A 22,657-nucleotide genomic window follows, 5' to 3' on the forward strand; every position below is an offset into this window, starting at 1 on the left:
ACCACTCAACGTCCGAACGGAGCCATCGTGCATCTTAATTCTGACATCACCAATACCAACAATATTGCAACATCGATCATCACCCAAATAAACCGAACCAGAATTAACCGGCCTGTATGTCGAAAACCATTCCCTATTTGGCGTGATGTGATAAGAACATCCAGAATCAAGAATCCAAGCATCCGTCAATTGTGTCGTTGAAATAGAAAGCATATCACCCTCACTGCAATCAGAATTATCATCCTCGACCACGTTCACAGACTTGGATGAGCCATCACGCTTCTCATCAGTCTGCTTTTTCAACTTCGGACAGTCTCGCTTCATATGTCCCGCCTCCTTGCACTTGTAACAGTGAATCGTCTTCTTATCCCTGGATTTGGATCTGGAATTCCGCTTCCCGGACCCTGCCTTCTCTGGCTTCCGTCCATGATCTCGATTACCCTTGACATATAAGCTATCGGCTTGAGAGCTTTCCCCTGCATTCTGCTTCCGCTGGTTGTGAGCCAACAAGGCTGCAGTAATCTCCTCAACATTGATAGTCTCTTTCCCATATGTAAGAGTAGTCACCATGTGTTCGTAAGAGGGAGGCAACGAACACAACAGAATCATCGCTCTGTCTTCATCCTCAATTTTCACATCAAGCCGAGCCAGATCAGAAACAATTTGATTGAAGACATTCACGTGTTGCGCCAAATCGTGATCATCCTGCATCTTCAGCCCATACAGCCGCTGCTTCAGATACAGTTTTGTCGTTAAGGATTTGGACATAAACTGACTTTCCAACTTCCTCCAAATTTCGTCTGGAGACGATAGATGCATGACGTGATACATGACCTCATCCGCCAAGCATAATCGTATGGTTCCTGCCGCTCGCTGCTGCAATTCTTCCCAATCTTCCTCATCCATCGACGCCGGCTTTGTAGATCGCAAAGCCTTCAAGATCCCTTGCTGCGCCAATAGATCATTCACCCTCGTTTGCCATAATCCGAAGTTACCCTGACCATCGAATTTCGCGACTTCGAATTTTGCTCCTGACATCTGATACCCTAGTTTTAAGGTATGTTATTTGTATTCTATAAATAATATTTTTTATTATTAAAATTTTTTAGCAAAATACGCAAAATTTAGTAAGTCTAAGAAAAACTTCAAACATAAAAAAATGTTAGTTTTTGTTTGTTTAATTTCGTCAATTTTGAGTGAGTTATGTTAAAAATAAACCCAATAAGACAAAAAAAAGATTGAAACGTGAATATTTTGGTATTCATTTTTCGTGAAAATGATCAGTGACAGATGGTGATTAATTGTTGACGATTACTGAAAAATATAGTGTCAAAAAATAAAATATTTAAAAGTTTAGTGACAAAATCAATATACTCATATTCAAGGCGTTGTAGGTCGAAGGAGCATTCCAAGGCGTCCTCGTTAATTTCGATGTATGGGGCATCAATCGTTATTGAAGCGATATTTCTTCTTCATCCCCGATGCTGACCAGCTTTCCACCAATTACGAATTTCACCTTCTGGTGTAGAGACGAAGGGATTGCTCCTGCAGAATAGATCCAGGGTCTCCCCAATAAACATTTGTAGGTCGGGTGGATGCCCATTATAACAAAGTCAATGTTGTAGATAGTAGGTCTCATCTCATCTTTTTGGGTTCCATCAAATGCCCTGACAACATTATGGTAAGCTCTCATGTGTGAGCAATCTACGGGCAACCTCTTCAGCGTAGTCAAAGGCATCACATTTAGCGCAGACCTATTGTATATTAGGACTCTTGGCAAAACATGGTCGTGTCAGTGAGTAGTGATGTTTAAAGCTTTGATGGATCCCATCCTACTTTCAAGGATCTCATCATCAGTGAATATGATGTCATTGTCTGCAGTTATACGTCTTGTAATTCGGTCTAGCTTATTTATCGATATATCCTCACGGACAAATGTTTGGTTTAGCACCTTCAGTAAGGCGTTCCGGTGCACCTCTGAATTCATTAACAAATCTAATATTGAGATTTTGGCCTACTGTTTGTGAAGTTGCTCCACCACGTTGTATTCACTGTGCTTTAGGAACCTTAGGAATTCGCGAGCCTAAGCCTCAATCACTGGCTCATTAATTACTGGTGGAGGTTCCTCATTAAAGATCTCGGCACTGTTGCTACCTTGGCTTCGGCTTTCGTCTTATTTGCCTCTATGGACATCTCGGGAGAGTAGCATCTCATGTTCCTCGTGAAGTGGCCTACTTCACTCACATCTTCTGTGATTGGTTTCTTATGTTCCTCTATTCTCTCAGAGGGTCTCGACCCTTCTGGCAGGGACATATTTGCAACATAATTCCAAGGGACCTATCGGGTGTCCTTAAACGGGAAAAGAGATGAAATTGTAATTATGACTTTCAGAGTTGTTGGTGACGAGCTCTCATTTGTGGGCTTGACCGTGATGATCACTGGTTTTCTTGTTCCTTGCGTCTCATTAGAGCCATTTGTCGTGCAAACATCCATCTTTCTTTTGCACTCCTCTTGATCAAAGAGTTTTGTCTCACCATTGTTTATCATCTCCTAAAGTAATTCCTGAAATTCATGGCAGCATTGAAGCAATAGTCTCAAATTAGTCAATGCATTTTACTCATTTCCAGAGTTTAAAAAACATATCTTGAATGAATATGCGTACGCTACAGATTACAACAAAGATGATATCAACTTATAAGAAACATTGGGTGAGGAAGACAACTTCCTTGATTAAATCCGATAATGAAATGACAATGATTTCGATGATCGATAAATGTTACCTCATTACAATCTTGTCATGCATGGAGTTCTTTTGCGATCAGATTATCTCGGTTTGAATTTCTTGTCGAAGTTGTCGACTGTTTGAATCTATGTAATGTTATACCCTCCAATATAACGATGATACATGTTGTCTCTTATTTGTAAAATTTAAACAATATATTAAACAACTTTATCAAAATATTATTTAGATTAAATAATGATTTATATAACATTTTTAATGAAATATAAATTAGGGTTGGATTAAACACGCGACTTAAAACATAAATTAATAATTAACTACTATATAAAATTAATAATTTTTATATGATTAAAACATAATATTTAATTTAGATTATTGTAAAAAAAATTACATATTTCATTAAATTATAAAAATATTTTAGTAAATAATAAAATAATGATATTTTAAAAATAAAATTTTATATTTTATATTTAATAATTAATAATTAAATTATTACTATAATAATTTTAAAGGTAATATCTAACTATTGAATTTTATTTTTTAAATGTGTGTTTTTTTTTATTTGCTTATAATATAAAATATTTTAGATCGACCGAAGAGTATACCGAAGTCTACTTACAACAATGTCCAGTAACTAATTTTATGATTTTATTGCTTCGATTAATAACTAGTCAAAATAATAAATATGAATTAGTAATATACCAATTTTATATAAAATTTTAAATAATTTAAACATGATTACAAATATTATCTATATCAGACCAATAAACGCATCATTTCTTCATAATATACTTCAATTACATACGTAAAATTAAGTTATTATTTTATGTACTTCAATTGAAATTTGGTTTTCTTTTTAATGATTGAATCTTTGACGTACTAAACTGGTACGTAACACAGGACAAAACTAGATTTGTTGAAAATGAAAAAAGGGTCGGCTGTGTAATGTTGGGGATAAACTAATACAAATTCAAAAGGAGAATCATATGGTATTTCATGAAACTTATGAGTGCATCGAGTTCAATAACTTGAGAGCAAGTTCTTCTTGTTCTGCCAGAGAAATTGAATCAGCATCGACACCAGCCGGATCACCCTTAATCTCTTCCTTTTCATCTTCACTATCACTGTGGAAGTATATTTTCGACCTTTTCCGTTTTCTGTTTGCATCTGGTTCTCCCGAGTCGGAAACATCGTTGTCCTCTTCGTCGTCCTCCCTTTGCCCTTTCTTCAACTTCATCTTTTTCTTCATCCGTTCCTCCCTAAGCCGTTGCTGCTGTAGAAGCTTGTCTCCCTTATCCACCTGCTTCAGCTCTTCCCTCATCTTCTTGTAGAACTCATTCTTTTTGTCTGCAATATGGAAATCATGGGTTAAATGAACATCAACGAGCAAGCATCAAAATTCAGAATGGCATAGCATATCATTTAAAACCATTAAAAGGTTTAGTTGCGAAAAGAACTTTATGCATCCAAAGATTACAGTTTTTTCTGCTTATTACATAGCGAAAGAACCGGAGATCAAGTGAGTAGCCTCTAAACTATGTTACTCCGAATCAATTGTGAATATCGAGCACAGGTATGTGTCTGACACAGATATATTAGAACTCTTTGAGTATTTCAAGAAAAATGAAAGGTCCAAGCAAAATAAGCCTGTAACTTCCGATACACAGAACTGATAATGTATACCTTGGTCAAGTTGTATCTCGCCGCTAGTCTTCTCTGCCAACATGGCAAGTGGAGCCTGTGTGTTGCCTTCCTCGTCAAAGACAACCCTTGTCCCCACAGGCCTATGAACATTGATCTTCAGCTTCTTTTTCTTCAAAACCCGTGTTGCAGGCCTGAAGAAAAGAAACCCAACTCAAGAACCAGTTCTAGTAAAGGAGTACGAGTACAAATAAAAAGAATCATAAAGGTACTAGGGGGTAGACGCAATTGACTAACGTAAACTGATCTACTTATTCCAGAGGTAAAAACAGACTAGAATCTCTGCAAGTTACCACCTAACCAGGTGATTCTATGAGAAAAATCAGCTATATCAAAAGAATTTACCATTCAACCAACCTAGTATGTAAATAATTTTTTCCATTAATGCAAGGCAAAAGAGTATAAGGGGCATACATGATATCTGCAATCTCACTAGCATTCCCTTCTCCGACGTCCGGTGTATCCTTCAGAAGGAAATCTTTGTCCTCTTCGTTGTCTTTGGCATCTTCAATAAGTAGCTCTCCCTTTGCGATAGCTGACTCATTGTCCAAGTCAAATGTTTCAGATTCAATAAGAGTGGATTTTTCTGACTCGATTTTGCTTTTCTTTTTTCTATTCAAGAACTTGACTGTGGGGGTCATTGGTAAAACCAAGCGATGCTGAATAATCATCAATAGGCAATTTCATCACATCAAAAATCTCTTTATCTTTTTTGAATATAAATAGAACGCAAATATGTGATGAAGGCCCTCTCTGCCAGCTGCAGCAAATTTGGATATTTAACTAGTAGAGTCGGCAATAGTCTAGAAACAGGCTCTAACCTCTTTGTATTTGCCTGGGAAATCCAGTATAATAATTGTAAGGTTAGCGTACAAGTCACGTATATCAGGACATGATTCAGGAAAGGAAGAAACGATATTGAGATTAATCTACCTTAATAAACTGTATAGGTACTTTTGCTGCCTGCAACTTTTCAAGCATCTTCATTTCTGAAGGCATCAGAAATAAAATTGACCTTCCTCCGGAAAGGTAACGAGCAGTACGACCAACTCGGTGTATATAGGATGCAACATCTTCCGGACAATCCACCTTTAAAGACAAGAAAATAATCTCTTTAAGATGATGAAATAAAAATTGCTTCTATTTTCTATTTATTTTTTCCCCTTGAACAAAATATTTTACCTGCACAACCCAGTCAACCGCCTTGTTAAAATCAAGGCCTCTTGAGGCCACATCAGTTGAGAAGAGAACTGAACGAGACTCGCAGAATTGTGAATATATACCCTGCCTTACTTCTTGCTTCATCCTTCCATGAAGACACATCAAGGGTATTCCAGGACGCAGTTTCTTGAATGATTCGAAGACAAATTTAACCTATGATACACCATTTTTCACATTGTAAATTCATTACTCCCAAGGATGACAAATAAGAAGAAAAAAAGCACTGAAAATAAAATCTATCATGCAATCGTAAAGACTAAGAGCAAGAGAAAACCTTTTTCCCAAATCTATCCATACTAAAATTCCAAACCTAAAAAGGGAAAGGGGCAAGACAGAGAAGTTGCTTGTTTTCAATGCATTGCTGCTAAATGCTGTCAGCACGTAATAAGATGCAAATAAAGATATCAAAGTCCAAACAAGATAGCCAGACGTTTATTGACATTACTAACGAAGACCCAACATAAATCCCGTGCATTTTAAGCTTTTAACACTTGATTATAAATCCTTTAAACAGAAAATGTTACGTCTACACAACATAAATAATTCAAATATACCTCTTTGCAGCTTGAAAGAAACACAAGAATCTTTGATCTTAGATGTGCCTTTATGAAACTCCACAGCATGTCCAACTTTTGTTCAAGTGGAACGATTATTGCAGTTTGCTGTAAGCGATTGGGAGTGGCTGTAACAGCTTTCTCATGCACACTGATATACTCTGGGTCTTTCAAGCTGAGCCTTGCAAGATCCTGGACCGACTTTGTTTGGGTTGCAGAGAAAAGCAATGTTTGTCGACACTTTGGCAGCTGTGATACAATTGCAGTTAACGTCTTCTTAAAACCAATGTCAAGGATACGATCAGCCTCATCAAGGACCAAAACCTGTTTACTGACCAGAAATCACTACCCAAGTCAGCAGCTAACAGCACAGTGGAAAATATCAAACAAGAAATGCAGATACATGCCAATAAAAATAAACCACATTAAGAATACATTATATTGTGCTGTTGACCTGAAGCTGAGAACAATCGAAATTTGGAGTCTCGTCCATGTGCTGAAGAAGACGTCCAGGAGTACAAATTAGAATATTCAGCTCATTCACCCGCTCTTTCTCAAGGTCAACTTCCTTTCGACCACCAATTAGAAGGCCTGCACTAAAAGTATGATACTTCCCAACAGTTTTTAATACATCAAAAATCTGGCCAGCTAGTTCCCTTGTGGGAGATATTATGATGCTGCCGACTCCATCCTCGGGACCCCATCTCTCTCTATGCAGCTTCTCCAGGACCTGAAATAAACAATTTCAATAAGGTCCAGAAACAAATAACAAAACAACACAAATAGTATTAAGATATCCCTGTAAACATCTTTCATAAATTCATTTTACATCATCTCTATATTCAAAACCACATAAAAAATCAATACTGAACTGAATTACTGAACTTTGAGCATGATCTCAACCCAGCAGTGTTAAATTATCAAGTAAATAAATCTTGTATGCACAACTAAATGAATTCACTTAAGAGTTAAGACCATAACTAGCTAAAGGAAATATTCACTTCCCTTCAAAACTTCAAAATCACAAAAATTTCCCTTATAAAATTCTAATAAAAAATAATTCAACACCCTCATGCCGAAATAAAACTGCCATCAAAAGAAATAGTAACATTAATAAATGATAAAAAAAATTAGAAGAAAAATAGATAAGAGAAAGAACAAACCGGAATAACAAAAGCTAGAGTCTTTCCGGACCCAGTTTTAGCTGCACCCAGAATATCTCTTCCACAAAGTGCGTGAGGCAAAGACGCCACTTGTATATCAGTCATCTTCTTAAACCCGCCTCCCTCCAACCCATTCTTCGTCCTTTTTGATATCGGAAGCTCGTAAAATTTCCTTGCTCCGGCGTACCTCGAGAATGAAACGACGCCACTTTCAGGGTCGACGATTCGGCCGATTGGCGACTTGGATTTCAGTGGGTCGTGGGCTAAAGGGTTGGAACCGGATTCGGGTTTCTGGGATTCTATCCATTCGTTTAGAATATCGATTTCTTGGAACTCGCTGTTCTTCTGCTGTTTCCGGGCGGATCTCGATTTGGGTCTTCGCATTTTTCTTCTCTTTTTGGATAATTTAGTTTTCTATAGGGGGCGAGGGGTCGAAGAAGAAGAAAGTTGAGAGCTTTCTTCTGTTTATTTGATTCGGTGTTTTAGAATTAGGGTTTTGGTAGGATTCCTAGGAGTTTCGATTTAACGTTTTCGAAATATTTTTATAAAGCATGAATATAACTTTTGGTACCTAATTGTGACATTCATGTTCAATGTGGTTCCCTATTTTTTTTATGCAATTAGATATATAACTTTTTGAGTTAATTGTATCATATGTCCATAAATTATGACTCTTATTTTAAATTAGTCCTTAAACTTTTCGATATTCTAATTTCATCCTCAAACTATGACTCACTTTCTAGATTAGTCCTTAAACTTTTAAATCTTCCAATTTCATCCCCAAATTCATCCAAATATGTAATCCCTTTCAATCATATTTTAACCTAAATTTTATTTTTTAAACTTATAATAATATAACTTGGCCTAATGTTTTTATTAACAAAAGATGTGATTAGTATATACGTATAATTTAGGATAAAATTGAAATATTCAAAAAGTTTAGGGACCAATTTAGAATGAATATCACAGTTTGAGGATGAAAATGAAAGATTCAAAAGTTTGAGAACTAATTTAGAATGATAGTCATAGTTTAAGGATGAAAAATGAAAATGTTTAAAAGTTTAGGGATCAATTTGAAATGATGGTCATTGATTGGGGACGTTTGATGCAATTAACTAACTTTTTTAATATTCTTTTTAGGCACTCAACTTTTTTAATGGTACATTTAGGTATCTAACTTTTTTGGTGTAATTAGTTTTATCCACCTTTTACTTTTTGGTGCATTAAGTATCCAACTTTTAGTTTTTGCTACAATTAAGTAGTTAACTTTTTAAAACTGCATGTATTCATATTTAGAATTTTAGCGCTTAACATTTGAAGATATAATGCATATTATTTTTTAAACTGACAATGTTAAATTTATAAGTATGAACTACTCAAAATTGAACATGTGTAATTAAAAAATATTAGGTACCTAATTGCACCATAGAAAAAATTAGATACATAATTGAACAAAAAAATAGGTACCTAGATGCACCATTAAAGAAAAATTAAGTACCTAAATGCATCATTAAAAAGAGTTAGATACCTAGATGCAACATAAAATGATTAAGTATCTAATTGAACGAAAAAAAAAAAGGAAAGTAGCACAATCAAGTGAACACTGTCTAATATGTAGTATGGCTTAATGAAGGTGGCATGGCATATTACCTTTTGGAAACCAAAGCAGTACAAAACGAAGCATATGAGTCTTCTATTTTTGGGGAGATAAAAGTTTGTTATTAAGACTAAAATTTGCATTTATTCGACTGTTTCTCTATTTTCTATGTTGAATTTTGAGGATGATTATTTAATTTATTTGTGTTTCATTAGGTGTTGTTTTGAAGAAAGCAGAATTGACTAAAAAGGGCAGATGTGCCACCAATGTTGCGAATGGCAGTGTGGTAGAGACTCTTGTAGAGAATGTTGTGTATAGGGAGTCCCTCTTCCTTTTGATGGTTTTGCCGGAAATATATCTTGTGGTAATGAAGAAGCTGCTTCAGAAACTCTCCCTTCTTCTGCCAATCCACCGAATGAGACCAAGAAGCTCGATGAGTCTACCGTGGATGACAGAAAAAGAAATACGAAAAGGTAGCATGTACTTCTTTTGTTCTTATTATTTTTGCTAACATATATTCATTTATTGTACCTATCCAAACAGAAATTCAGCCCATAACGAGAATGGATTTGCTGATGGTTTTATACCCACGGATACTGGAAAGGAAGATGAAGGTCGAAAGTTGCTAGAGAACCCCATGGGAAATGGGAAGGAAGTTGAACCTCATAAAAGAGATGAGACACACGTTGAACAGGTAAAAATTTTCAGTTCAAAACTCTCTCTTAGTTAACCCTTTCTTCTTGGGGAAAAATGTGAAGCAGATGTCAAATAGATATTAAAGATACATTTTTATCTTTTTATTGTAAAAATTTTATTTGAGAAAACCTTCTTGATGGCTATTGGTTTGATTGAAGGCTTCCATCATTCCTACAAAATTTTACTTTTCCAGGGGAAGAGCCAATCATGTTGCGTAGCTCATATGATTGTTTTCTTCTTTCTTCAAGAAAACAAACAAACTATGAAGTAAACTAGCAGACATTCTATAGCAAGAATGTGAGTTATTGTTCAAGTGATGAGGCTTCTGTTATTGTCCAAACAGAAATTCAATGATATAGATAACATGGCGGCCATCATATTCATGATAGATTCCTTCCCAATGTGCCAAGAGTTATTCAATGTATCTCTTTGAATGTTTTATGTACAGTAATATTTTATCTTTGTTGTCGGATTCGTATCAATTTATTTTTTCTGACAGACAGGTTGGAGAGGGTAGGTCTCGGCTTTTGCAGGATGAACTTGGCCAAAAGTTTGAGCTTCATGTTGAACAGAATGTATGGTCTTCACGTAAAACCTAGAATTAAAGCTAATATTCAACTTACTAATGAGATTATTTCTACAGGAGAAGGAAGCTCAACAGTCAGTTTCAAGTTGTGAGTCTTCTGCTGTTGATACTCTTAAGCCAAGTTTTAAACCTTCCGGGTCTCCTTTATATGGAGAATAAAAGTTACATTAAATTGATAGCCTTTTGACTTATCGGCATCCTAATGACAATTAAGCTATTGCTTACTGGAACATGTCTTGATATTACAGTGGATGGTGAACATGACAATCCATGTTGTGAAAGGCCCTCTGCAAAAGACATACACCAAGATGATGTTTGTTCTGGTGTTTCAACTTCTAATCCTGTTACGAATGTTTCCCCGGGATCGTGTCAGAGGTCATTTGCTAATCCGACCGCCATAATCCCTCCACAAAGTTCGGAATTAAATAAAAACTCAAACGTAAAACAATTACATAAAATTTCACTTGTGAATTCTGTAACTCAGACTCAGGTATGAGTGTCAGATACGGGTATGGTTTAAATTTTTCTAATTTTCTTCATGCATTTCGAGAATCCTTAGAGGTCATTTCGTCCTATCCGTATTTCTCATACAAATTTTGGACACAATTACTTCAAGAAAACTGAAAAGTCCAAGCAACATTGCTTGTAATATCTAGCAGAGAGAGTAATGGTGGATTCCTTTCTCTTGAATGTCTATAATACGAGACTATAGTAAGGAGGTTGTCAATGCCTTAATATCTCATGATTCATGCCTTCGAGATGCGAGCCTCGCGGTTTTATGTTCCATAAGTGGCTACAATTTACTAAGTGGCTATCATAACACAATCTTCTTTGTCTGTGTTAACGGTTTCCTACTTTATTTATTTATTTTGTGTCAGGAATTTAAGCTCAATCCCGGAGCAAAAATTCTCTCCATCTTTTGCTACTGCCATATCAGCAGCTCCTCCTATAGTACCGACAGTCGCAAATGTGCCGTACATACCAGGCAACTCACCTATGGTGGCTGTTGCTGGTTCTCAGCCAGATGTTGGGATGGGCACTTTTGTGCCCCGCTCCTCTACACCTTCTAAGTTTGTCTCTTACGGCAACATATCAGCTGCAACTGGTGTCAATGGTTCTCAGTTTTCTCAACCCGTATGTTTTTTATAAGCTTTTGTAGTTCATTAATCTTAATCTTAGATTTTTTATTTTATGTTTCTCATTTTATCATTCAAAGTTCTTCCTCGAAGGACTTGAAAATTTACTTGGCCGCATTTGAAATTCGTATAGCTATATATATATATACACATTAGCGTTCTTTTGTTAAACCGTAAGCTATTCATCGATATTAATTTGTTTAGCTTTTAGTTGATTGCTGCTCAATTTCAAGTGCAACAAAAGAATTTAGCGTCACTTGGCTGTCTACGGATCATATAAGAGTTGATTAACTAATGTTGTTTTCATTTTTTGTGTTTAGATCGTTGGTCATATGGGGAATAGAACCCAATCACTTAAAACAAGCAATGCATACCCTAAACCATAACAAAACTCACACAAACACTCATACATTACATGCAGCAGAGAAAAAAGAACAGAATGGACACCAAAAACTGAACTAAAAACGAACACAGCAGCAGTGGAGAGTGTCTGAAAAGCAGCAGGATCCAGTTTCACCAAAACCGAATAAACACTACATAACACCATGACTACATCGCTCTTCAAAACAGCACGCAAAAAACAGCATACACATTCCATGAAACACTCCTTTAAATGCTCCAAAGAAACTGGCCCTACCAACCTTTCTGCTCCTACACTATTGATACCCTTAGACGTTCCAAGATGACCGAGTTTTTGCCACCACAAGACCTCCTGCAAAACACAACATACTCTCCCTACCAATAGTGAATTCTAGAGAACTATATGAAATAGCAAAACAAGACCATAGTGTGGAAATATAATTTATGAACAAAATTATTAGTGCCCATGAGTGTTTGTACAAATGATTGGGATTCGGAAATTTGAACATGTAAGGTTAAATTTGAATTTTGCTACCGTCATTCTTGGTGGGCAATTTTTAAATTTCTATGTAATTCTCAATTAGATTTTAGGTATATCCTGGTCTTGAATTAAGGGTGGTGAAATCACCCCTACCTAAGTTTTTTAGTACAAAAAAAATAGTTTTAATAATGCTTAATTAGAAAATAAGTGTTCAAAATATATCACTTTTTTCAAATAGGTGTCTACTTTTTTTTCGATTCATTCAAGTGTCTAAAGTTACAAACATTACCACTTTAAGTGCTCTAATAGTAACATCCGTTTAAAACATTAAATGATGTGTGTCACATTTTGGTAATTTTAAGGATTTTATTTTTTAAAATTAATATATTTTAAAAAACTGATTTTCTCTTAAATTACAAAAAAAAAACTAAATTCCTAAAAATCTTAAATCCCTAACTCGTCGATATCGTCCTTGTCAGCCATGGTCATCGTTGACAATGTCGTCTTTGCCAGTCACAGCCACCGGCCCACCATCACAGACGTCGTCTGTGTCATCTTCTTAGTCAGATTTCATCTTTTTCGTCGATTAGCCGTCGGGGTCACGTGAGGTAGTGATTTGTAGCGTCAAGGTACACACGTCAATTGATCGTCGATTGGCTCTTGTTTCGATAATTTTTCATGGGGTTATTGGTCTTCGAATAGAGGTTCATCGACAACATAGGTCGATATTCAGTGTAGGTTTAAGGGTTGAAATTAACGTTTTCCAAGTTTGGGTTTTTTTAAGATTTTCAAAAATTTTGGGTTTTTAAATATAATAATATTTAAAAAAATTTAATTTTAAATAAAAATTTTAAATTTCAGAACGTGACATGTATCCTTTAATAATATAATTTAACAGATCGTTACGAATGAGGAACCTAAAATGATAACGTTTGTAACGTTAAACACCTAGATGAATAAAAAAAAAGTTTAAACACCTATTTAAAAAAAAAACTATCTAATTTAAACACTTATTTTCTATTAATCCTTCTACTAATAATATTTCTCGTGAACCAAAAAAATGCGCTTAAATAAATATAATTTGTAGATACCAATATACTTTTTATTTTGAAAAAAATTATATTACTTTTCTTTTAGAGAAACTAAATTGGAATTGAATGTATACATATAACATAAAAGAATGCAATATTAATAATTTCTCAATCTCCAAATAGTATTGTAGTCATGTTGAGGTCATCAACATAAAGGGGAAATAAAGACATGGGTCCTTTGACTAACCAAATATAAAGCTGAAAAAAATTAATGGATTTTGATTTTTTTTTATTACTACATTATCAATGCTAGGTTTTGACCTATCTTCTCACAATCTTTGGTAGTTGAATGACTAAATGAACAATTTTCATGAGTCAGCTTACAATATAGTAAAAAAATAATTTGGGTAAATTATAATTTAATTTGACCTGTTAAATTATGTTATTAGCTTATATATTATGTGTAGTGATAAATTTAGTTGTTATTATTTTTGGTAAAAAGACATAACAAGTCCATGTATTTTTTTAAAGAGAATTAATGTTGCTCTTATATTTTTCTCTTTCAAAGTGACCTTTCAACTTAGAAAATAAACACAATGTGACCATTTGACCAATATTTTTTATCGTTTGACTACAATAGTGTTGACGTGGTAGTTCACGGTGGTGATATGGTGGTCTATGTTACTGACGTGGTAATTCATGGTGTTAATATGACGGTCCACAGTATTGACGTGGCAATCCATTTACTATGTTTGAGTTACTAATGTAGTCCATTTGTCATGTTATTCGTCACATTATCAATCATCGTTGACTGTCACATCAACACTGTGGACCATCACATCAGTACCGTAAATCATCACATCATCATCATCGTAACGATCAACGATTGGTCAAATGATCACATTGGACTTATTTCTGAGTTGAAGGACCGCATTGAGATAAAAATAAAACGATGACCACATTGATTTTTTAAGTACAAGACCTCTGTGCATTTTATCTATTTTTTATTTAATCATTTATAATTTTTTTGTTTAATTATATTGTTTTTATACCATTTGAATCAAAATTAAAATTTTAAATATTAAACAATAAATTAATTAAAATTATCAATTAATTATAGAGACTAATATACAATTTGCACATGATATAGATTAATAATAAAATTTAATTTTTTAAAAAAATACAAGTTAAATATAAAATATTACCTTATTAAAAATAGACTTAAAAATTTTAGTGGTGGAAATTTTCCTTCAAAACCTATTATCCAACTCTATACAAACAAAGCACCATGATCTTTCTATATACAAACTGATTGAAGAAAAAAGAAAAAAAACCCAGAGAACTTACTACTCTACTCTCCAGTTTTCTGTCACTTTCCCAAGAAAATCCCATAGAAAGAGAAGAAGGAAAATTCTGGGTTTTTGCGTCGATCAATTAACCTCGGGAATGCTTTGGAGTCTAGGCGTCCAGGAGCGTTGATTTGCTTGAATATCAAAGTTGATCAACTGTGCTAAAACCTGTTGCACTGATAACTCGTTTACATCAACCCTACCTAATAATTCCTCCAGCTGCTTCTTCGTTATCTTTACTTTCACTTCGCGAGTAGTAGTAGTGATTGCAGTCGAAGATGTTGTAATGAAACCATCCTTTTGTCGGTTCCTTACCGGACCCTTTTCCTTCGGTCCGGCGCCGTCTTCCGCCGCCGATGTTTCCCAGTTGTCGCCGTCCCATTGTGCTGACGACGGCCGCCGTAAACAGTTACCCATTATAATGTGTATGAATGAATGATCTGAGCAAGGAGCTTTTTTTTTCTTCTTCTTTAGCAACAAGAGCAAGGGCTTTGAATGGTAACAAGGGACGGGTTATATATAGGGAAAGGTAGTGAAAAAGTCAGACCTAAACTGAAACCACGTAGGATCACATGTTTTTCCACGTGGCTGATGATCATTCGTGACATTCCCCACCTACTCTAATTCTGCATGTGATTGACATCTTCTTGATTAATAATGTCGGTTAAGTCGGCTTGGCTCGGCTTAGCTTCTGCTGCTTATGAATCATGAAATTTAGGCTTGACTTCTATATAATGTATATCATATATGATTATAAAATGTCGTTTTAATTAGTATCGTAAGTTATAACATTATAGATATTTATAATTAAATTTAAATATAAATTCGAATAATTCGACTCAAATTTTATAAACTTAATTTAACTCAAAAAAATATCAAATAAAATTTGAGTTATAAAAATAAAAATCAACTTGACAAATTAATATATTTTTATTCAACTCAATTGAATATTCACTCTAAATTGGTGTGAAAGGCCATGTAAGTAGGGGTTCATTCAGTCGGTTCGGTTAATCGATCGAACTAAACTTTCAAAATTTTGATTTTAAAATTTCATCAATCAAAATTTTAAAAAAATCATTAACCATTAACGAGTAAACTTAAAATTAATCAATCTATTAATCAATTTTTTTGTTTGATTCAATCGATTTATTTGGGTAACCGAAATTTTGAACATCCCTACTCGGAAGCCATAGAATTGAATAAGAGCCAAGCCATTTTGGGCGATTGGAAGCCGAAATCCATTCATGTGTGAACGCGGTTAAGCGCCGAATCTAGCAGGTGTAAACGCAGATTACATAAAGGAATCTAACAAAACAAACCAAATATGCCATTTCGCTTGTTCACGTGACATGTTGTGCTTAATAATTCCGAAAAGTTTCAATCTTTATTATATAAAAATAATATTAATAAATTCGAAAAAAATATCAGTAAATTGTTTGAAACTAACCACTTTGATCCTTATAAAAAATAAAAGAAAATATCATGTTCAGAAAAATATTAAACAATTCTCACAACATAAGGTAACTGACTAAAAATTTATTTATTTTTATTAAACTAAGGTAATTGATAATAAAGTAATATATATTCTAAATACTCTCAATCATTTGACAATAAACGCTCAATTACCTTGTTATAGTTGTTGGTGCTCGAATTCATGAACTCTAGAAATAACAACGATTCATTTAATTATTGAGATAAATTGATTCGTGTAATTGACTAACAATTTATAAAATCAAATAAAGCATATGAGTTAAAAAGAAAATAGTGAAGGGTACAAAAAAAATAGAAGGCAAGCCCTTAAAAAGCTCAAAAAAAGGAGAGTCCAATTATATGGAAGGTTGGTGAAATCTAAGTTGCCACCTAACCCCACCACCCAATGTTATAATCCACCAAAAATGGAAAATCAAATCTCTTCTCAATATAAAATACCTTTCAAATGACGATCCAGTTCAGTTGATAGAGCTCAAAGTTTTTAACCTTGAGGTCGTGGGATCGAGTTTCATAGAGGGCATTTCATAATTTGGAGGTCTCCTACGGAAGTTGCTCTCAACCTTGTGTTGGGGGCATCCTACTATCTTACCTCTCCCTTACCCCATTACATATAGGAACAAGGGACAACCATTTAATATCGTACCATCCACAGCTTAATATTTTGTATAATTTAGGGCAAAGTACACATATGGTCCTTCAACTATAGGTTTCTACTTTATTCAATCCATCGGTTATTAAAAGTTACAAAATTATCATCTAACTATAGAGTGTTACTTTGTTGAGTCCCTTGACTATTAAAAGTTATAAAATGATCACTGATTGTTCATTATGTTCCAAACTCATCTTTTTTCATTAAAAAATTAGTAGTATTCTAAGTTGAACATTAGCTTATTGACTGTGATATGATTAAATTTGGTATCAGAATCTTAAACGACTATTATATCTCAGTTACTATACTAACTGTAACACCCCCAACTCGTATCCGACCCGGATACGAGTCCGAAGTGTCACATTGACTTTTTAAACATGTATTCGTATAAAATAGTGGGTAATTTAAAAACTTTGATAACATTTAATTTATTTCAAAGCGTTTACAACAGATATCAGAGTTCATACCATTTATATCTTTAGACTACATGCCAACTACACTCTGTAAACAGTACATACATTTTCTGATCTGACATTTGGTAAGGAAAACTGACCTGTCTTGCTCCGCATTACTCTTTACTCTTCTCGAAACCTACGCGTGAAACAATCACACGCTAAGTCGAAGACTTAGTGAGGCATAACAACTTACAATGCACTTCATAACATATCAATACATGCATGTTCTGTTCTATCATGTTATACCAATTTCATGCATTCTTCGTATCATATAAAATCATATCAGATTAATTACAGTAAATACATACAGACACATAATTCATCATTAACAGTTTATCATGTAATCACAAACTTTTATTGTTAACCTTTTCAATCAAACACTATACACACACAACATCATATGGTTCACGTAACACATTTCAAACCACTTATAACCCCATCGTATACATATCACATTCAGTATGCTTGTTTAATCACTTTATTAGCCCATGTACACTAGTGAGAACTTAAGGTATGTGAGTACATTGAGGTTGTGCACACATATGCTGTCACCACAGCTCGATCAATGTCCCGAAGACCAGTCCATAGATTCCGAAGAACCTAGTAATCAGTCCATATGTCCCGAAGGACATAGGTAAACAGTCCATATGTTCCGAAGAACATAGGTAAACAGTCCATATGTTCCGAAGAACATAGGTAAACAGTCCATATGTCCGAAGAACATAGGTAAACCCTCGACCCTTGGCATGCCAACTATACCCCTAGCTCTCATATCACATAACATGGGCATTATCATTTATAACAGTTCACATTATTATTCATATTCTTTCTCTTATAACCACATATCTTTTCTTTTCAGTCACGTATCACATGTACGTGTAATCATTGATCTCATAACATATACTTGTTTTCACATATATATTTCATATCATTTCACATATACACTTTCATATCACAGGCCATATAAGCTCATATCTTTCTCATGCAGTCACATAGATCTTATCTCATATTCTCATAGGATCACATAGTTCATATCTTATACTTTGTTTTCTCATGTTCACATATATCATGTCATATGGCTCATATATATACATTACATAGCACTACTTCTCATAACATTACATTCAAAAGCATGTTAACACATATAATCATGCATACATACAATTCATGTCATTCATATACGTATAATCATATATTCATGCATTCTAACAGAGGAAAAAGACTTGTCGCAAGTCTTGTTTCCATTTAGCACCATAAACTAATTAATATGCACTCACCTGGCCTCACTAGTCAATTCCAATCTCTTATCTTTCCCCTTGATCGATCTTACTTGCCAAACGTTCCGGAATTCTTTATGCGTAGAATCTACATAAATGTACATTTCGGGACAATCATTAGATACCTACACTTGTAATTGGATACTAGCAACTTAAACGAACTTATTAAACCAATATTAACATTTTTCTTTAGGGGGAATCGGTTCCCTACCATGGGGTATCGATTCCCTCAAGACATTCTGGAATTCTGTCGTTTGAAGGGGTATCGGTTCCCCTTGAATGGGTACCGATTCCCCTTGCCCAGAAATCATATTTTCAACCCGAAAATTACTTCATTTCCACTCAAACCCTTCATATATCATCCCCTTTCATTCTTAACTCTAGTATACATACTTAACCATCTATATCATTTATTTCATCTTAAACCTCAAAATCCTATCTTCCATATGAGATTCAAAAATCATACCAAATTTTCAATGTGTTCTAATTCCAATTCTAACACTCCAAATCTCTTAATTTAACCATTGACAAGTCAAATTTAACTTCAAATTCTACTTATCAATTCCTTTCCAAAATTTCATATAAAAACTCCAAATCTTTAATCTCTCTTAACCTCTCCATCATTTGTTTTTAATGATTTAAGCTTTCCTTAAGCTTAGTTATCATCTAATAATCAAACCCAACCTTAAAATCAACAATTCATTTACAAACAAGAACTTACCTTTTGAAGCTAGCCCCACGTGAAGAAGAGAAGGCAAGAAGAAGAAAGCTTCCAGATAGCTCTCTTCCCACGTGTATATAATTCCTTAAATGATCAAATGACCATTTACCCTTTATTTCCTTTAACAATTACAAAATAACCTTCATCATATGCATCTAATAATCATAGAGCTATTTCATTCTTCTATTTTAGTCATCAAATTATGAAACTTTACAATTTGATCACTAACCCGGTATTGAGGATGTTAAATCTCCCCTCCTTATAAGAAAATTCGTCCTCGAATTTTCACTGCACATCTTAATATGAACATATCTTCTAATGTTCTTATGTTGCTTCCCTGACTTATTCTTTCTTGTCATCATCAGAAACTTACTTTTCAATCCCTTAGTTTTTCGACTATCTTTTTCGTTTATACCTTCATCTCTGTTGTTTATCATATAAGCAATAACCAGTAATACCAATCCATTGTTGTCTTTTCTCTCATTCGATTATGCATTTTTCCTTTGATCTTTCTAAAATTCCATATAATGTCACTCATCACGTTGACAATAACATTCATTTCATCACTCTATATCAAAACTGTCCTCTGTACTTCCATATTTATCGTATCTGATTCTTTTAATCAATCCCTTTCATTTCTTATACTTGTATTTTCCTTCCTGAAGGTTCCATGCAAATACTTATCTCTGTTTCTACATTATAGCTATCTGCTCAGAATATACAATTATATTCAAATTCATATCATAATCAATTAACTCAACTTATCAATTTCACCTCTATTCTCATACATCCTGAAATTTCTTTTACTCAACTCAACATTCTGACTTCCTGTGTCCTATAATCTGATCATCGATATACATATTCTCAAACTCTTCTTATCAATCCTCAGCTTTAACCTAAATATACAAATTCTTACTTCCTTTCCTTACTATACCACATTACTATGATCCAAATATGCAACTGTATCCAGATCCATTACGGATTTGGTTCTCATATCCTGATAATATCTTATAATCTTATCATTCCAGTGCATTTTTTTTATCAAATACTCTAGTTAGCCCATACTAACTCTTTTCATCTTAACTGCAAACCCTTATCATAACATACTCTTGTTTATGCGCATACTATCACTTCGTTTCAAACTCATAAACTCTGACTTTATACATCTTATACACTTGTCACTGATGCACTTATCCTTAAGTTCTTCTATACGTACTCATCACATCCTTAGATCTTTTTAACATTCTTATGATGACACCCGTTCACCATATTCTTATCCACATAATACTCTATATCGTTTTTCCGATTTCAAACGATGAAAACTTTCTATCATTATTCAGATATGATTTCAGCTTTCTGAAATCAACTTTTGATCTTACTAGGCATTTCCTGAGGTGTACGCTCTTCATCCTGCCTGGCCAGGGCAAGTGAATAGCTATCACAATCAGGAATATCACCTTTCACTTACTTTGAAATTATTACGATCGGATTTCTACTGTATTAACTATTCTTATTCTATTAGCAAGACAACATACTCCTTACACAATCAGATCAGAAATTTTTCAATCTATGTTGGCATGTACACCTTTTATGACACTTTGGACTTCGGTTTATGCCGAGAATCGGCTAAACCTTAGCTCTGATACCATTAAATGTAACACCCCCAACTCGTATCCGACCCGGATACGAGTCCGAAGTGTCACATTGACTTTTTAAACATGTATTCGTATAAAATAGTGGGTAATTTAAAAACTTTGATAACATTTAATTTATTTCAAAGCGTTTACAACAGATATCAGAGTTCATACCATTTATATCTTTAGACTACATGCCAACTACACTCTGTAAACAGTACATACATTTTCTGATCTGACATTTGGTAAGGAAAACTGACCTGTCTTGCTCCGCATTACTCTTTACTCTCTCGAAACCTACCGTGAAACAATCACACGCTAAGTCGAAGACTTAGTGAGGCATAACAACTTACAATGCACTTCATAACATATATCAATACATGCATGTTCTGTTCTATCATGTTATACCAATTTCATGCATTCTTCGTATCATATAAAATCATATCAGATTAATTACAGTAAATACATACAGACACATAATTCATCATTACAGTTTATCATGTAATCACATACTTTTATTGTTAACCTTTTCAATCAACACTATACACACACAACATCATATGGTTCACGTAACACATTTCAAACCACTTATAACCCCATCGTATACATATCACATTCAGTATGCTTGTTTATCACTTTATTAGCCCATGTACACTAGTGAGAACTTAAGGTATGTGAGTACATTGAGGTTGTGCACACATATGCTGTCACCACAGCTCGATCAATGTCCCGAAAGACCAGTCCATAGATTCCGAAGAACCTAGGTAATCAGTCCATATGTCCCGAAGGACATAGGTAAACAGTCCATATGTTCCGAAGAACATAGGTAAACAGTCCATATGTTCCGAAGAACATAGGTAAACAGTCCATATGTTCCGAAGAACATAGGTAACCCTCGACCCTTGGCATGCCAACTATACCCCTAGCTCTCATATCACATAACATGGGCATTATCATTTATAACAGTTCACATTACTTATTCATATTCTTTCTCTTATAACCACATATCTTTTCTTTTCAGTCACGTATCACATGTACGTGTAATCATTGATCTCATAACATATACTTGTTTTCACATATATATTTCATATCATTTCACATATACACTTTCATATCACAGGCCATATAAGCTCATATCTTTCTCATGCAGTCACATAGATCTTATCTCATATTCTCATAGGATCACATAGTTCATATCTTATACTTTGTTTTCTCATGTTCACATATATCATGTCATATGGCTCATATATATACATTACATAGCACATACTTCTCATAACATTACATTCAAAAGCATGTTAACACATATAATCATGCATACATACAATTCATGTCATTCATATACGTATAATCATATATTCATGCATTCTAACAGAGGAAAAAGACTTGTCGCAAGTCTTGTTTCCATTTAGCACCATAAACTAATTAATATGCACTCACCTGGCCTCACTAGTCAATTCCAATCTCTTATCTTTCCCCTTGATCGATCTTACTTGCCAAACGTTCCGGAATTCTTTATGCGTAGAATCTACATAAATGTACATTTCGGGACAATCATTAGATACCTACACCTTGTAATTGGATACTAGCAACTTAAACGAACTTATTAAACCAATATTAACATTTTTCTTTAGGGGGAATCGGTTCCCTACCATGGGGGTATCGATTCCCTCAAGACATTCTGGAATTCTGTCGTTTGAAGGGGTATCGGTTCCCCTTGAATGGGTACCGATTCCCCTTGCCCAGAAATCATATTTTCAACCCGAAAATTACTTCATTTCCACTCAAACCCTTCATATATCATCCCCTTTTCAT

At 34.3% G+C, this 22,657-nt stretch overlaps 2 protein-coding genes and 1 long non-coding RNA gene across 3 annotated transcripts; 2 read left to right on the top strand and 1 right to left on the bottom strand.

Moving 5' to 3' along the window:
• Positions 1 to 3,678: 3,678 nt before the first annotated feature.
• LOC120205262 (DEAD-box ATP-dependent RNA helicase 32-like) lies at positions 3,679 to 7,880 on the bottom strand. Its single transcript, XM_039205170.1, is given in 10 exon segments — positions 3,679 to 4,087; positions 4,424 to 4,575; positions 4,856 to 5,088; positions 5,090 to 5,158; positions 5,160 to 5,276; positions 5,375 to 5,530; positions 5,624 to 5,815; positions 6,217 to 6,540; positions 6,671 to 6,946; positions 7,380 to 7,880. Coding segments are annotated over 10 exon segments (2,247 nt in total). The 5' UTR covers positions 7,764 to 7,880; the 3' UTR covers positions 3,679 to 3,743.
• Positions 7,881 to 9,286: 1,406 nt separating this feature from the next.
• Positions 9,287 to 9,593, top strand: LOC120205192. Its single transcript, XR_005524012.1, has 2 exons — positions 9,287 to 9,449; positions 9,520 to 9,593. It is a non-coding gene; the product is annotated as an uncharacterized LOC120205192 (long non-coding RNA).
• Positions 9,594 to 10,248: 655 nt separating this feature from the next.
• On the top strand, positions 10,249 to 11,519 carry LOC120205185. Its single transcript, XM_039205103.1, has 3 exons — positions 10,249 to 10,379; positions 10,507 to 10,697; positions 11,137 to 11,519. Exons 1-3 carry the CDS (start codon positions 10,298 to 10,300, stop codon positions 11,326 to 11,328), a joined length of 465 nt encoding a protein of 154 aa, XP_039061034.1. The 5' UTR covers positions 10,249 to 10,297; the 3' UTR covers positions 11,329 to 11,519.
• The last annotated feature ends 11,138 nt before the right edge of the window (positions 11,520 to 22,657 follow it).

The sequence above is a fragment of the Hibiscus syriacus genome, unplaced genomic scaffold, assembly GCF_006381635.1.
Source record: "Hibiscus syriacus cultivar Baekdansim isolate YM2019G1 unplaced genomic scaffold, ASM638163v2 tig00012370_pilon, whole genome shotgun sequence".
NCBI classification, from domain to species: domain Eukaryota; kingdom Viridiplantae; phylum Streptophyta; class Magnoliopsida; order Malvales; family Malvaceae; genus Hibiscus; species Hibiscus syriacus.

Bases quoted from the DNA above. Each gene is read 5' to 3' on its own strand.
- LOC120205185 (XM_039205103.1), top strand. From the start codon at position 10,298: ATGAGATTATTTCTACAGGAGAAGGAAGCTCAACAGTCAGTTTCAAGT. The intron at 10,380-10,506 runs GTTTTAAACCTT...TTGATATTACAG, and splicing joins TGTTGATACTCTTAAGCCAA to TGGATGGTGAACATGACAAT. The intron at 10,698-11,136 runs GTAAAACAATTA...ATTTTGTGTCAG, and splicing joins AATTAAATAAAAACTCAAAC to GAATTTAAGCTCAATCCCGG.